The following is a 15,526-nucleotide window of genomic DNA, read 5'->3' on the forward strand; positions in this document are numbered from 1 at the left end:
AAGAACACAGAAGGATTGCGGCACTGAGTCGAGTGTCATAAACATGGTGAGGGGTGGGGTTCTCCCTAATTGGAGGTATTGAGAGGGAAACTGCAACTTCTGAACTGAGTTCAGAGGTATTCAGATTGTCTCTGGGGCAAGTCACTTGGGAGAAAATTTCTTAAGCTTTCTCAGCTTCTCCAGGATCCATAAAATGCTACTTAAAAACAAAACAAACAAACAAATAGACGAAGTGGGAGTCTGCTCACTCCCTTATTGAAAAACCTTTTACACAGCCCTGATAATCAAAACAGCTGATTCATTGTACTGGAACAATGATAGATAGGTAGACAAATGGATCAGAACAGGGAACACAGAAATAAAACCAAGCACCTACAGACACTTAATTTTTGATAAAGGTCTAAAAAACATTTAATGGGAAGACAGAGTCTTTTCAACAGAGTTAGAAAAATTGGATCACCATCTGCAAAAGAATGAAACAGGGCCTATACCTCACACCATATACAAAAATAAACTTGAGATGGATTAAAGCCTTAAATATAAACTCTTATGACCCAGAAATCTCTCTATATATACAACAACAACAAAAAAGAATAAAACATGAACAGATATATGCATATGCATGTTTATTGCAGCACTATCCACACTAGCAAAAATATGGAAACAAAATTCCCATCTGTGGAGGAATGTATAAATAAACTCTGGTACGTACATACAATGGAATATTATGCATCTCTGAAAAACGATAACATTGTGAAACATGGACCAAGTTGGAATATATTATGCTTAGTAAAGCCAGTCACTCTCATAAAGACAAGTGCTTCATGAGACCATTGTTATAAAAGAAAAAAAAAGATGAAAAATATTTTTTCACACCTAAAGAAATCAATGTTAAAGGGTTCCTCTTGGGGAGGGGGTGTAGAAGAGAAAAAGTGGGGAAAGGAGAGGGGGAGAAAGGGAGGGATAGTCCTCCTATCATTTCAACATATGATCAATGTAAAAAACAACTTCCTTAACCTATTTCTGTATCTCAGTAATGAGAATTTTAATACCAAATTCAAAATGTTCTTTCAAGGATTTAATAAGAAGGCCATGGAAAGTGCCTGGCCTGGGGCTTCTCACTGTGGGTCTCAATATTTGCTGGTTGATGCTCTTTCTCAACCTTGACAAGACTGATAATTTCAGGGGCAGGACTCTCGCCTTCCATATGAGAGACTTGGATTTGATTCCTGGCTGACTACCTCATGCATAGGCACAGCCTGCCAGAGCCAGCTCTGTCAGAGGAAGCTTTCGTGATGTTATGCCGAACTGGGAAAGTTTATAGAGCAAATTGGTCTTCCATTCAACAATTTATTCACATTTTGATTCATGACATTGATTACAACTCCCACCATGTATCAGCACCTCAGAAGCAGAATCTTTTGATGTGGTGACAATATTTGAAATTGCTCACTACAGATTAGTAGCACAGGTCAGCCTATGCTTACTTTGCTTATAATTTGACATGAGTCCTTGTTCTATCATCAGCTCATTTTTTGGCAACAAAAATGTTCTAGTCTCAGATGGACTCATTTCCCAATATATGACACATAGAAAATATCCAAAAAAAAAGAGGAGTGAAATAAAGTGTGGGGATACTTCTAAGTGCTCTACTTGTCTCTCAGGATTGATTAAAGTTAGATATGAGTGAGAATATTAAAAAAAATACTTTGGAATACATTGGGCATAAAACAAACATGAGCCTCCATTACCACTGTATACCTGTAATGAGTAAATCTTTCTAGTTGTGCTTTATCAACTGGATCTTCTTTATGGGAAAAATAACAGTTTGAGTAACTTGCTGTTAGCTGTTGAGTTGATGCCAACTCACGAAGCCTCCATGCTCAACAGCACAACCTCTTGTCTAGTCCTGCACCCCCTGCACATTCCTTGGTATGGTCGAGTCTGTTGTTGGGCCACTATATATTTTGAATGTCTTCTAACTTGAAAACTCATCTTTCAACACTAGATAGAATAATATTCCATTGTGATCCATAGGGTTTCTATTGCCTAATAAAGTATGCCTAATGAGCCATCGTATTTTCAATTTCTTCATATGCATGTAAAAGATGAACATTGAATATGGAAAACTGAAGAAGAATCAATGCATTTGAAATCAAGTGCTGGCGAAGAATACTGAAAGTACCAGAGACTGCCAAAAGAACAAACATATCTGTCTTGGATTAAGTACAACCAGAAGGTTCTTCATAGGCAAAGATGGCGAGACTTTGTCTCATGTACTTTGGGCATGCTATCAGGAGAGACCAGTCACCGGAGAAGGACATGCTTGGTAAAGAGGAGGGGCAGCAAAAAAGAGGAAGGCTCTCGATGAGATGGACTGACACAGTGGCTGCAACAATGGGCTCAAGCATGGGGACAATTGTGAGGATGGTGGAGGACTAGGGGGTGTTTCATTCTGTTGTACATAGTTGTACAATGAGTCAGAACTTAGCAGCAACAACAACAACAACAATTTTCAGTAGATCACAGACATTTCTTCCTATTCTGGAAGCTCTGTGAAAACCTGTCCACTATAGGTAACGCTTAGCAGTTAGACATGTCTGGTACTTCTGAACATTGTTGTTGCTGTTAGTTGCCATTCAAGCAGTTGTGACTCATTGTGACCCCATCGTTTCCAGCACATAGCCACTAGCAAGTCAGTACGATATGGTGAAGTGATGGTTGGTGGTAGAGTAACATAACTTCTTCCTTTTCCATGAAGTCATAAGTTGAAAATCGTGATTCTCCTTAACTCCTAGAGGAGTTCCTTTGATCCAAATCTTTGGAAACAAGAATTCACCTGCAGGTGGGATTGCTTATCATATACTTATTCTTAGAGCACGCTGTCAGTCTTGTAAGATACGTTATCTTTTAAAGTTATTTTTCATTAAGATGAAAAAACTCAGTCTCATACTGTGAATATTTGACATGAGATCTGAAAATGGCTCAGAACATCTTGTCACAGAAATGTAGGCAGGAGATTGGCTTTAAAACTGTACTCTAAGAAACACGGCAAAATGATATAATCGGATGTGACATTTCAATTCCACAATCATATACCATTCAGGTGGCCCTTTCTGCTTTCTGGGAGCTGTCTGCAGAAGCAGACACTTACTGTAGTGATGTACAGTAGCTGGCTGTTTCTGTTGGCCCAATTTCATCTCTATGGTATCATTCAGCCTCATTAGCAATCATGTTATTTCTATGGACACTTAGATTCTCATTTTCACTTAAAGGTGGGTAATTTTTGTCAAGCAGATTTTCTAGAAAAACATATTCCAAAAAATAATCATGGATAAGCCTGGCCTCCATTCGTCTGAAACGACTCATAACTACTTAACAAGAGTAACAGCTGTAGCCCCAGATCATTGGTGGAACTATACAGGAAATAAATCTCCGGTGAGCTCCCTCTATCCACAACTGAGGGACAGAAGGAAAGAGGCCACTCAACGGAGTACATTGGTGACTTGGCAATAGAAGGTCAAAGGCAGAAGCCTCACTTGCACAGTTAAAGCTTGTCAGCAGAGGCACTCTATGATGCAGGCTGGACCTTATCTGGTATTAAAAATCTCAAGGATTTGGGGGTTGTATTATTTTATTTGGCTTTTGATTGTACATATTAGGGAGTATCTCAGAAATGTTATGTCATTGGGGTCATCCTCTTGAAGTTGGGGCAATTGATTTTTCATTTTTTGGTGTATGAAAACCAGGACTGATGAACCTATAGAGTCAACAAGTGGAATAAGGGTTTTGGGGGGAGCGGCACACAGAGTAGGTGGTGGGGTGCAGAGGTGATAATGTCAAGGGGACCATATAGAAAAATAATGTTTAGAAAGTGATTGTGGTAGTAAGTAAACAATTCAGCTGGATAGGATTGAACTGTGGAATGATTTGCTATATTTATTAATCCCAAGTTTTAAAAAAGTACAAGAGCCAGTCCTGATAATCTCTGATTAGGGAGCCCTGATGGTGAAATGCTTAAGTGCTTGGCTGCTAGCCAAAAGGTCAGGGTTCAAAGCCAAACAGCAACTCTGTGGGAGAGAAGGTGTTGTGCTCCTTGTGAAGTTACAGACGAGGAAACTGCTGTGAGTTGTGATGGACTCAACAGCCCGCAGAAGCAATCATCTCTGGTTTATGGTCCATATTGATCCAGGCATTTTGAAACCCAACTTTAGCACAAGCCGAACCCTCTAGTTGTTCGAGTGTCATCAAATAAAAGGTGGCCATTTCATAACTCTGCATGGATCTGAAGGACAAATAAAACATTTCTGTAACAGTCAAGTGGGCAGAAGATCCTTGGGATTACAGAGATTGGCTTTTCCATTTCCAGAGTAAGACCAGATGGCAGTCGCCCAATTTATCTTACTTATTTGCTCCTCTTTAACTTTCAAGCACGTTATCTAAGTAGGTCTTGGCTTCCTTTGCATGGTAGCTATGAATTGGCTTCTTGGACTTGGGGAGACCTGATTTGAACCTTAGTGATATGGTCTGCGACAGCTTGGTATTCTCTCCAAGCCACCCGCTTATTGTTTATAAGTGTAAATAATAATTATATGACCAAGGGTACTTGAGAGCATTAAATCAGCCTGACATAGAATAGAAACTCAATTAATACCAGTCAATATCATCATCATCACCATTATCACTTTCCTACAGAATGTACATGACATATAATAGAGACCTAGCAGTCTATAAAGCTAGGTGGGATCTCATTAGTTTGAAGGATGGAATGTTCTTACATGGGGCCCTGGTGGCATAGTGGCTATACCTTGGTTGTTAACCACAAGGTGAGTGGTTTGAGCCCATTGGCGGCTTTGTAGGAGAAAGAAGTGGCAGTCAGCTTTCATAAAGAGTACACCCTTGGATCACTGTGGGGGCAGTTCTCCTTTTTCTACAGCGTTGTTATGGAGTTGGAGTTGAACCAACAGTAAACAGCACATGGTAGGAGAGGGATGGTGAATCTTTGTCTTCCTCATGTTGGACACATCATCAAGAAAACTAATGGCTAGAGAAGGATATCACGTTTAAGTAGAGGGTGGATATCAGGGAGGGAAGCCCTCCATGAGATGGATTGTCCCCGTAGCTGCAAACAAGGGCTTATGCATACGGACTATGTGAAGGTGGTGCAGGACTGAGTCATGTTTCATTCGTTATGCCTTGTCTGTTCTCACGAGTGGGCGGGGCCTCTGGCAACTGATAACAACATCAATATCAGCTGAGAAGGAAACAGCACTTTGAACTGTTGAAATTAATGTATCTCAATTTAACACAGTAGCACTGCTACTTCAGGATAAGAGTTGGCTTGACTTTAAGAATCCCAAATTAAGAATTTTTCAAAATGTATGTGTTGCTAAAAAGAAAACAACAACTACAAAAAGAACAGGTTGTTACAAGAACAAAGAACAAAGTTTCCCAATTAATGATAAGCAGTCATTCTTCTGAATAAGACTGACTTGAAACTAGTACAACTATTTTTACACATGAACAGATGGTTTTTGAGTATTGGCAAGTTTTCTTCCGTTGAAACTACTCTCTTGAGATGGTGATGCTGTGTGAACTTGCTTAAACCTCCTCTCCACAATTGGTGTAATAACTGTAATCACTGTGAGGCCCTGTTTACTGCCTCACCATGGTGGGTTTGAATGGATAGATTTGTCACGAGCAGTGGAAAGGCTTTGAGCTGGCTCGTTACATCCATTCTGCTTCTCCGAGTCTCATGACTCAGACTCATTTTTAAATTAACTTTTATCTGTTAAATAATGAGAATATCAGTTTTTTAATATCACAGATGTTTCAGCCAGGAGCCTTTCTTTTTCTTTTTTTCTTAGAACTTGCCATTCTCCCCTTTCTTCAACAATGTTATGAAACAAAATCCACCCAGTGTAAACACAATGCAAGATTTCATTATATCCTGCTTGATGGAAAAGACTATTTACACAGAGATGAAGTAGAACATTCACGAGATTATTTCATATGAGTAGAATGTGATTTTAGATCACAAAATAATTTTTTTTCCCCATTCCATGGACAAACTAGCTATTTCAGTTTCTGTCAGGAGATCAAGAGATCACCTTACTCTTTAGAAGTTTGTGTCTATGTGCATGTCTGGGTTCCAAAAGTGGATGAATGCCCATTGGCTTTATGTGAGGTGTGGACATCTCTTTTGTGTATCTGGGTGCACATCACAAGGGGGTGCCCCTGGGTTAGGCTTCACTGTCTTGTTCTGCTACTCACCTCTTCTCCCGTATCTCCCTCTCTCTGTTTCTTGCATGTAGGTGGGTCTCATTCTGTGCACTGAGACCCACAGGACATGCCCTGCTTCTCACTCTTCTTCCTGATGGTAGGGACGTCTCTATATTTAAACTCATCAGGATGACAAAACTAGCCAATCCCCTAAAAGGGTTCCATGCACCTCATCTGCGTACGCCCACCCAATCATTTCACAGGTATTTCAAGACCATGCCTAGAAGGGCTACACACTAGCAATTTACTGTATTGCAAGTGCTTCCAATTTTATTGAAAACAAAACCATAAACGTCTCTCAGTATGTGAAAGGTTACATTACTCACACATTGGAATAATTCTATTGTTAGCACCAACAATATTTCAAATGTTTCCTTTGTGTAGTGTCCCAGAGCTTTTGTATCCTATGGAAATATGCTATGTAGTAGGATTTGGGATAGATTAAAAGGATGCCTTTCTTGTGTACAGTGGAAGTAGGAAGATACATCTTAGGTAAATGTACATTTGAAAGTTGAGGAAATTTCAATAGATTTTCTTAAAATTATCCATGTTCATGTAGCTTTGGGACTCCTGGAAGTGTGGTGAAATTATGGGTTATGTGCAAGTGCTGATTTTAGCAGTTCCAAACTACCAGCATCTCTGTGGGAGAAAGAGAAGGCTTTCTACTCCCGTGAGAGTAGATTTCCAGTTCCAGAAACCCACAGGGACAGTTCCACTGTCCTAGAGGGTGCCGATGAATTTGGAATCAATTCGATAGTGGAGAGTTTGTAGCTTTGGGAAGCTTTACTTGCCGCTATGTCACCTCTATGTAGCATGCAGGGGCTGCAACAATGGTCTCACACATAACAACCAGTGTGTGGGTGGCGCAGACCTGGTAGTATTTGCTTCTGCTGGACACAGGGTCACTGCGAGTCAGAATTGACTCAGGGGCATAACGGCAATGCAACACCACGTCACGATGAGTCAGAATCGCCTTGATTGCAGCAACCTACCATGTGCTCCCCAGTTGGGATATGCTAGGCTATATTAGTTTCAGACCTTAGAATATTGTACTAGAAGGAAAAGAGGGTAGGATAAGAGAGAGGAAAAAGGAGGAGGAGGACAAGAAGGGGGAGGGAAAAAGGAAAGAAGGGGAAACAATTAACAATGCAGCTTTCCATCTTCAAACTAAACCGCCCAGGCCAGCATATACTAAGGAATAATGCCCTTCAAATAAACACCAGTCACACCATTCTAAATAAGCAGCGAGGAAGATGGTTGCCCAACTCCCCGCTGCTGAGTGAGTTCAGTCAGCAGCAAACTTGACTCCTCCTTTCTCGATCTCATGAGATTCCCTGTCATTTGTTTTACAGTGGTTTCCAGCAAGGCTTGTGATCCTTTCCCAACACAGTGGCACAGAAGAATGACAGACATCATGTTTTTGTTGTCAACCCAAGAGCGTTGGATGACAAAGAATTTGATTACTTTTAAAATACCTGCCCGAGGGCTCAGATACCTCCAAAGCCCTTCATGCACCAGATTAAAAAGGAATTCAGAAGGAATAGAAAACGTTATTTCATCAGGACAACCACTTACGATGAGTGGACCCCTGTTGTTCTCTCGGTACTTGTTCTGGAAGAAGATGTAGACGACGGTGGCGGCCAATGAGTAGAGGAAGGCGAAGACAGCGACGGTGACGAAGAATTCAGCCGAAGAGGAGAAGTCCCCGACCAAGGCCAGCTTCTGTCGCTCCTTCCCTTCGCAGGTCGGCACTTCAAACGTCACCTGGTGCAACCTAAACCCCAAGATTCAAGAAGACAGTCTTTAATGCGCTCTGGGGCAGAAATCCGATGTCACGTGTCTACATCTTTCAAAGCAAATTGAGCTGTGATTTGGGGGTCTTAGAGCAAGCCCAAGTGGTGAAGTTTAGAACATGATAGAGAGGTTAGTGGCAGATGCAGAAACAATGACTGCAGTGAGACGTTCAATTGTATTTAAGAAGCGCTATGCATTCTGAAGAGACATCACAGGGGAAGAAATGGGTACGGGGAATGATTATGAGTTAGAGTACAGTATATCTCTGCTTACAAACTCTAAGACTTTCCCACTGTGCCCGGAATAAAAGCCCACCAGTCCCTTTCCAGGGGCAACCCGGCTTGACTCGTAGGCCCTTGTCGGTGTCTCCAGTCTCTTTGCTGACCACTATCTCTTCTGGCACCTCTTCCAATCATGAGGACCTCCATCCTGTTTCTCATTTATGACAAGCATGATCTTGCCTGTGGTCTAGTCACTGACTGTTCCCTTTCTCCCCAACACTCTGCCTTCATCTTCCATAGTTAGCTCCTTCTTGGCATCCAGGGATCTTGCCAATTCTCAAGCCCAGTGGAGCTTTTCCTTGGCTGCTAATCTAAGGTAAGTCTTTTCTCATAGGCATTTTCTATCATTTCACCTTCTTTAATGACATCCAGAGCGCTCAGCATCATCCCCAACTATCTTAGTTGTGTATTAGATTGCTTGCCTTTTCCTTGTTCTAGGAAACTGTGGCAATGAACTCTTTATACAAATCAGGACCTTGGATTGCTGCTCTTTGAATCTGTATGCCTGAGATATTTTCCCTCTTCAGTAGACATGGCTTAAACACATGGATTAAGAGTCCTAATTCTGAAAACACTTGCTTTCGACTTGAGCCCGTGGTATCAGCTACTCATTTTTATCCCTCCCTCATGAGGGCAACAAAAGTACAAATGTGCTCGACACAGTGGATGTATGTATGGATTGTGATAAGAGTTGTACAAGCCCCCAATAAAATGATTTAAAATAAAAGAATCCTAATTCTGTAGGAAGAGTGATAGTTCCTTATTTGCTTGAGCTGAGGACCTTCTATCTTACAGAGTAAGTTCTATGAAAAAGCATCTAGGCACATTTATTATGTGATAGAGAAAATGCAGATAGCTCTTTGGGCAATACTTTCTGTTCAGTAGATGACACTTCAGGAAATACTTGTTATGAGCACCATAATAGTTCATGGCATGCATGAGGGCTAAGCAGAGAATTGTAACTCCTGTAGTAGCCAAATTCTTCTTCAGAAGGCCTCAGCTATTCCGTGGGGATGAAGAAAGCACTTGAAAGCAGACTTGAATGAGGCCCATCTACGCCAATAAAGTACCATTCAGAAAATACCTACAGAAGGAGCGGTGATTCCACAACCACTGACAAACCGATGGTAAGTTCTCAACTTTTGCTTAGGAAGTATTTGCTGCCTAAGCAAACTGGGTATCTTTAACATAGACTCATTTTGCACATACTTTTGTAATTAAGCTTCATAACAATAATGGTAAAACAACAATAATAGTAGGGACATACATATAAGAGCATGCCCTGTTGCCAGACATTGTGCTATGTGTTTGATATGCATTATCTCATGTGATGCTCACGACAAACCGATGGTGTAGGCATTTTTATTATCCACCTCCCTTTACCCTTGAAATCACAGAGAGCTTAAGTAATTTGTTCTAAGCTACATAGCTAGTAAATGTTGGGCTATGGATTGCAATTTTTATCTAATGCCAGAGCTTGATTTAAAAAAAAAAAACTTCTTTATTAACCTTCTCTTATTAAATGATGAAAACATTAATCAGGGTGCATGTTTTCTCAAAGTGAATCCAATGTTTTACTAGCATCAGAATCACTAGGGATCCATGATTTTAAAAATGGGTTTAAAGATATTCCAGAACACGTAGTCCGTGGATGGGGCAATGTGCTTGGTTGTTCATCAAAGGGTTCAAGATCCGAGGACTCTCAGAAGAGGAAGAAAGGCCTAGAATCAACTTCTGAAAAACACAACCACTGAAAACCTGATGGGGCTCACACACGGTGAGCCCTGGATCAAAATAGACTACATGGTAGCTGGTTGTGGCAAGACCTCAAAAACCAAACCAAACCAAACCAAAAAGAACAAACCCATTGCTCCACACAAGCAAGACGTGTACCACATGGGCGGATTAGAAATAAGGCTTTTGAACCTGGAGTGTAGCAAGCAAGGGGCGAGTAGTGCAAGATAAGATGGAGAAGGGGCCATGGGTGCCCCAGGGCCAGAACTTGGGGACCAGATTAAGTAAACTTGGAAAGTGTTCTTATAATAAGTGGCCATGCACAATAAAAGCAGCAGGTAGGGTCATATCACAATTAGCAACAATCTAGAGCCAGCACAACCATTTTGTAGGTGCCAGTATGAACTTCCAGAGATGTCCTGTCCCAGCACATCAGGCATGCACAGATTGTGTCTGCAATCTTTGTGTGATGGAAGCTGGTGGGGGTGGCGGGTCTGAACCAATTAATTTTTCCTTTCTATGCAGCCAGCAGAATACAGCAGCTGGATATTCTCCATTGCTAACTCAGTGTGTTGACTTAATGGAATTGTTAATTGTGCTTATTGGAACAAGGCAAAACAATCCACTGAATAATCTGCTGTGATGATCAATAGCAATGATCCGTGGTGCAGCCTTTAGTCCACCAGTCACTGAAATCAAGAGAAAGAGGTGTGTGTGTGTGTGTGTGTGTGTGTGTGTGTGTGTGTGTGAGAGAGAGAGAGAGAGAGGTGTGTGTGTGTGTGTGTGTGTGTGTGTGTGTGTGTGAGAGAGAGAGAGAGAGAGAGAGAAGTGATATTCTAATCCTGTTGCTCTCCCTTGGAAGAGGGGAAGAGATCATTTACGGAGGAAGAGCATGTTGGTTTTTAATAGTCTGAGTATAATAATGCATATCATGAAGCATACCAGATGCCCTATGCTGACATAGAGTAGTAAACCTACATATTTCTATTAAAGTAAAAATTCTCTTAGGCAACAAGCTATTATACACACATACATTCATATACACATTTTTTGAAGGGAGCACTTCTACAGCCAGCAGGGGTTTACCGCTGTAATAACTTGGGAAGCAGCTATCATTCATCTGAGGCTAGACGAGGACACAGCGCATTCGCTCTGGCTGCTGTGTGAGTGGAATCTGTAAGCCCACTGGATTCACCTTTGATCTTCCAAGCAAGCCATCAGGGAGCAATTGCTGAGGCTGCAAAAAGGGACCAAACTCAATTTATTGGTTTCAAGTGTATAATTCCCTCCTTGGCTGCCTGACCCAATTAAATCACCATTGAATTTCATTGATATTTCCTGTGTGGAGTCTAGAAAGACCTCCATTACTGTGTGTATGATTTAAAAATGTTTCACTGCTCAGTTTACATCTGCTTTGCATACTATGTTCTTCTGAGGTCAAACTGACAGTGGCGACTCAGGAGGTTGGATAGGATGCTTAGGGGATGGTTTAAAATAATGGTGGTGGATAATTTGGAGACAGATGGAGAATGTGAGCACTACATGGGAAAAGTATTCATGCCACTCACCTGTACATGCACATGCTTATTACAATGGTGTTTAACTCTCACCAAAATAAAAATGAAAACACACACACCTCTTCAGTTAAACTAAAGATACTGCTCATTGCCCATCATTTTTAGGCCTGTTTATGAGGCCTGGGAACATATTAGTATAACTGTGCCTTCTGGGAATTGGAAAAAGGTACGTCAATGCTGCTTCACTGATAAAACGTTTTATAATGACAACCACCACCATGTTGCCACTTCCGGTATTGTGTTGGCTTATTTCCCTTTCTCTTTCATTGAAGGCCCCTCATAACTGTCTTTCGTAGGTATAATTACTGTCACCACTTTACAGATGAAGACATTGCGGCCCGGGGAAGAGTGAGCTGGTCCAAGGTCATGGTCTAACAGATGGCAGAGATGAGTCAGAGGAGGAAGGACCAGAAGGACCTGCAACTACTGCAATCTCTACCTCCCCGCTTAAAAGTTAAAGCACCCGTACATTTCTACCATAATAGTCATGTAAAATTGACCATTCCACAACTGGACATCCCCTTACACTAGGGTCACGGGGAGGAGACGAGCCAGTCAGGGTGCAGTGTAGCAATGATGAAACACAACTTTCCTCTAGTTCTTTAATGCTTCCTCTTCCCCTCACCCCCCACTATCATGATCCCCTTTCTACCTTACAAATCCGACTAGACCAGAGCATGTACATTGCTACAGATAGGAACTGGAAACACAGCGAAACCAGGAGAGATGAACCCCTCAGGATCAGTGGTGAGAGTGGTGATACCGGAAGGGTGGAGGGAAGATGGGGTGGAAAGGGGGAACTGATTACAAGGATCTACATATAACCTCCTCCCTGGGGGATGGACAACAAAAAAGTGGGTGAAGGGAGACGTCGGACCGTGTAAGACATGACAAAATAATAATAATTTATAAATTATAATGAGTTTGTGAGGAGGGGGAGTGGGAGGGAGGGGAAATGAGGAGCTGATACCAAGGGCTCAAGTAGAAAGCAAATGTATTGAGAATGATGATGGCAAAAAAAGCACAAATGTGCTTGACACAATGGATGCATGTATGGATTGTGATGAGTTGTATGAGCCCCCAATAAAATGATTAAAAAATAAATAAAATTGGCCATTCCAGCTTTCTTAGCCATCTCATCTAGTACCCCTTCTGACTCTTAGAGCCCCTTACTCATAGGAAAGAGGAAAGCTGCACCCCAGAGTTTCCAGGCTGTCAATCGTTGTGGAAGCAGACTGCCTTTCTCCTGCACAGAACAGCTGGTAAGTTCAAACGGCTGACCTTTCCATTAGCAGCTAAGTGCGTAACCACTGCATTATCAGGACTTCTTTAATGTGATCGGAGTCTTAAACAAATAGCATGAGTATGGTTCTAAGCCCGTTTTCCTTCTGTTGCCAAGGTGAACTAAGTACGTGAGAAAGATGTACAAGGTACTCGGAGATGACAGAGCTGAATCTGGTAGATTGACCAAGACAAAAATCATGAAAAGCTTTCTCATTTCTGAATGAGTTACTCTAACAGTTGCCTCAGAAGTAAGCAGAGGGCAAAGGAACCTGACAACAAATACTGGAGCCCTGGTTACCTGTCGGGTTGATGGTAACTGAATGGTCATATCTACCAGTCCCTCCTCAGAAGAAAAAATGAGGCTTTCTGTCTCCTTAAAGATTTACAGCCCCAGAAATCCAAAGGTATCACTCTACCCGGTTCTACAGGGTCACTAGGAGTCAGAAACGACTGGACAGCAGTGGGTAGGTTAGAGGTCCCAGCATGTACTGAAACTGTGATCACCACAGTGCAAGTGAGACATTTGGTAAAGTACAGCACAGATTCATCTTCAAGTTACAACGTACAATGGGCATCTGATGAAAGCACTTCTGGAATTCTCAACAATTTCTTTCTCCAGCTGAGGAAGAAAGCAGGGCTAAGGTTCCCTGACCATGAGCCCATATGAGCTATATCAAGGGTGATGGTGAGCAGGAGGCTGTCACTGAGTTTGTGACAGCTGGAGTTCAAGGGGCTGAGGGGAGATCAGCAGGCACCTGGTGGATTGTGGTGCTGGGCACGTTTCCTCTTTACTGGATCTTTTTCCAGAGCCCTGTTTCAATCCTGTTTTTAACCAGGTGACAGGAACTGTAATCCTCTTCATTTTCTCCCACTTCTCTCTTCCAAATATGAAATATTGGCATCAGTCTGTTTTTAAAATACTTTTAGAATAAAAAAAATAATACTTTTAGATTGACTTTTCTTTTGCTAGCCCTGGGCTTGTGTATGTGGTGGTAAGTGCATTTATGTATACGTTTACATACGGATACATGCACATCATATATATCCCTACTTGCTCAGCTTACCCAGGCTCACTGGTGGTGTTGCTAGCTCCTATGGAATTGACCACCAACTCTTGGAGACCCTGTGCACAACAGCGGGAAACACTGCCCGGTCCTGCCCATCCCCATGAACCATTGCAGCTTGGGCCACCTGAGTTCATAGAGTTTTCAGCAATTGATTTTCAGAAGCAGATCTGCAGGCTTTTCTTCCTAGTTCATCTTAGCCTGGAAGCTCTACTAAAGCCTGTTCAGTGTCACAGCAACATGCAAGCTTTCACTAACAGGCAGGGGTTGTTCCACTTGGTACATTAGCTGTGACTTGAACTCAGGCCTCCTGCATGAAAGGTAAGACTGTGACGACAGAATCACCGTCCTGCCTATATTATTACAAAATCCTGAGCACCTACAAGCCACGTCTCCTTGTTTATTCCCAGTTCACAGATGAGGAAGTTGGAACTCAGGCATCTTGACAGAACCGTCAGGCATCCCTGAGTTGGACAGAGAGGAGGCAGGTTGAGAACTCAGGTTTTCTGAGTCCCAGCACTAAGCATTTCTTCTTCATGACCTAGCTTCTATTGGTAAGTTTTCCAAGCCATTGGATCTTCATGGTGCCCAAATCCCTCATTCTTCTCTGCCATCTGTGACTCAAGAGAATGTAAGATGGGAAAATCATGAGAGGTGGGGAATGGGTAGGAAGGTTATCGAGGAGGCTGAAAAGGTCAAGCCCCTTGTGTATGTCACTCTCCTTGGATCTCCTTAGGTCTTGGTAATGCTCTCTTGTTATGATGGTGGTGATTCTACATCTATGGCTAATGGTTGCCATTCACCGATGGACATTTATTGAGCACATACTAGGCCTGAGACCATCGTATCTTACTCAAGTCTTAGAAGCTGATGGAAGTGGTCCTGTTACCCTTCGTTTAGGAGTAAAGAAGGTGAGGGGCAGAGTGGGTAAGTGACTAGTTGAGGAAGTGTCTTAAAACAACCTCCCACTGAAGACAATGGGTGCACAAGCAAATGTGGTGAAGAAAGCTGATGATGCCCGGCTATCAAAAGCTATAGCATCTGAAGTCTTAAAGATCTGAAGATAAACAAGCAACCATCTAGCTGAGAAACAACAAAATCCACATGGAAGAAGCACACCAGTCTGTCCTGACTTGAGTGCTGAGGAAAAAGTGGGCGCATAAACAAAAGTGGTGAAGAAAGCTGATGGTGCCTGGCTATCAAATGATATAGTGCCTGAGGTCCTAAAGGCTTGAAGTTAAACAGGCAGCCATCTAGCTAAGAAACAACACCCACATGGAAGAAGTACACCACCCTACCCCTACTCGAAGGCTGAAGACAAAGCAGGTGCATAAGCAAATGCGGTGAAGAAAGCTGACCATGACCGGCTGTTAAAAGATATAGAATCCGGGGTCCTGTAGGCTGGAAGATAAACAAGGGGCCATCTAACTGAGAAACAACAAAGCCCACATGGAAGAAGCACACCAGCCTATGAGATCACAAGGTGTCAAAGGGATCAGGTATCAGGCAT

At 42.1% G+C, this 15,526-nt stretch overlaps 1 protein-coding gene across 2 annotated transcripts in view; it reads right to left on the reverse strand.

Moving 5' to 3' along the window:
- SYNPR (synaptoporin) overlaps positions 1-15,526 on the reverse strand; it is a 405,615-nt gene that overhangs the window by 58,057 nt on the left and 332,032 nt on the right. For both annotated transcript variants that reach the window (XM_004702410.2, XM_004702411.2), the window contains one exon: positions 7,858-8,056. In XM_004702410.2, coding sequence (XP_004702467.1) covers positions 7,858-8,056 — 199 coding nt within the window. The remainder of the gene's footprint in view (positions 1-7,857; positions 8,057-15,526) is intronic.

Source organism: Echinops telfairi, unplaced genomic scaffold (genome assembly GCF_000313985.2).
Source record: "Echinops telfairi isolate 266 unplaced genomic scaffold, ASM31398v2 ScPeMD7_31;HRSCAF=116, whole genome shotgun sequence".
Classification (NCBI taxonomy): domain Eukaryota; kingdom Metazoa; phylum Chordata; class Mammalia; order Afrosoricida; family Tenrecidae; genus Echinops; species Echinops telfairi.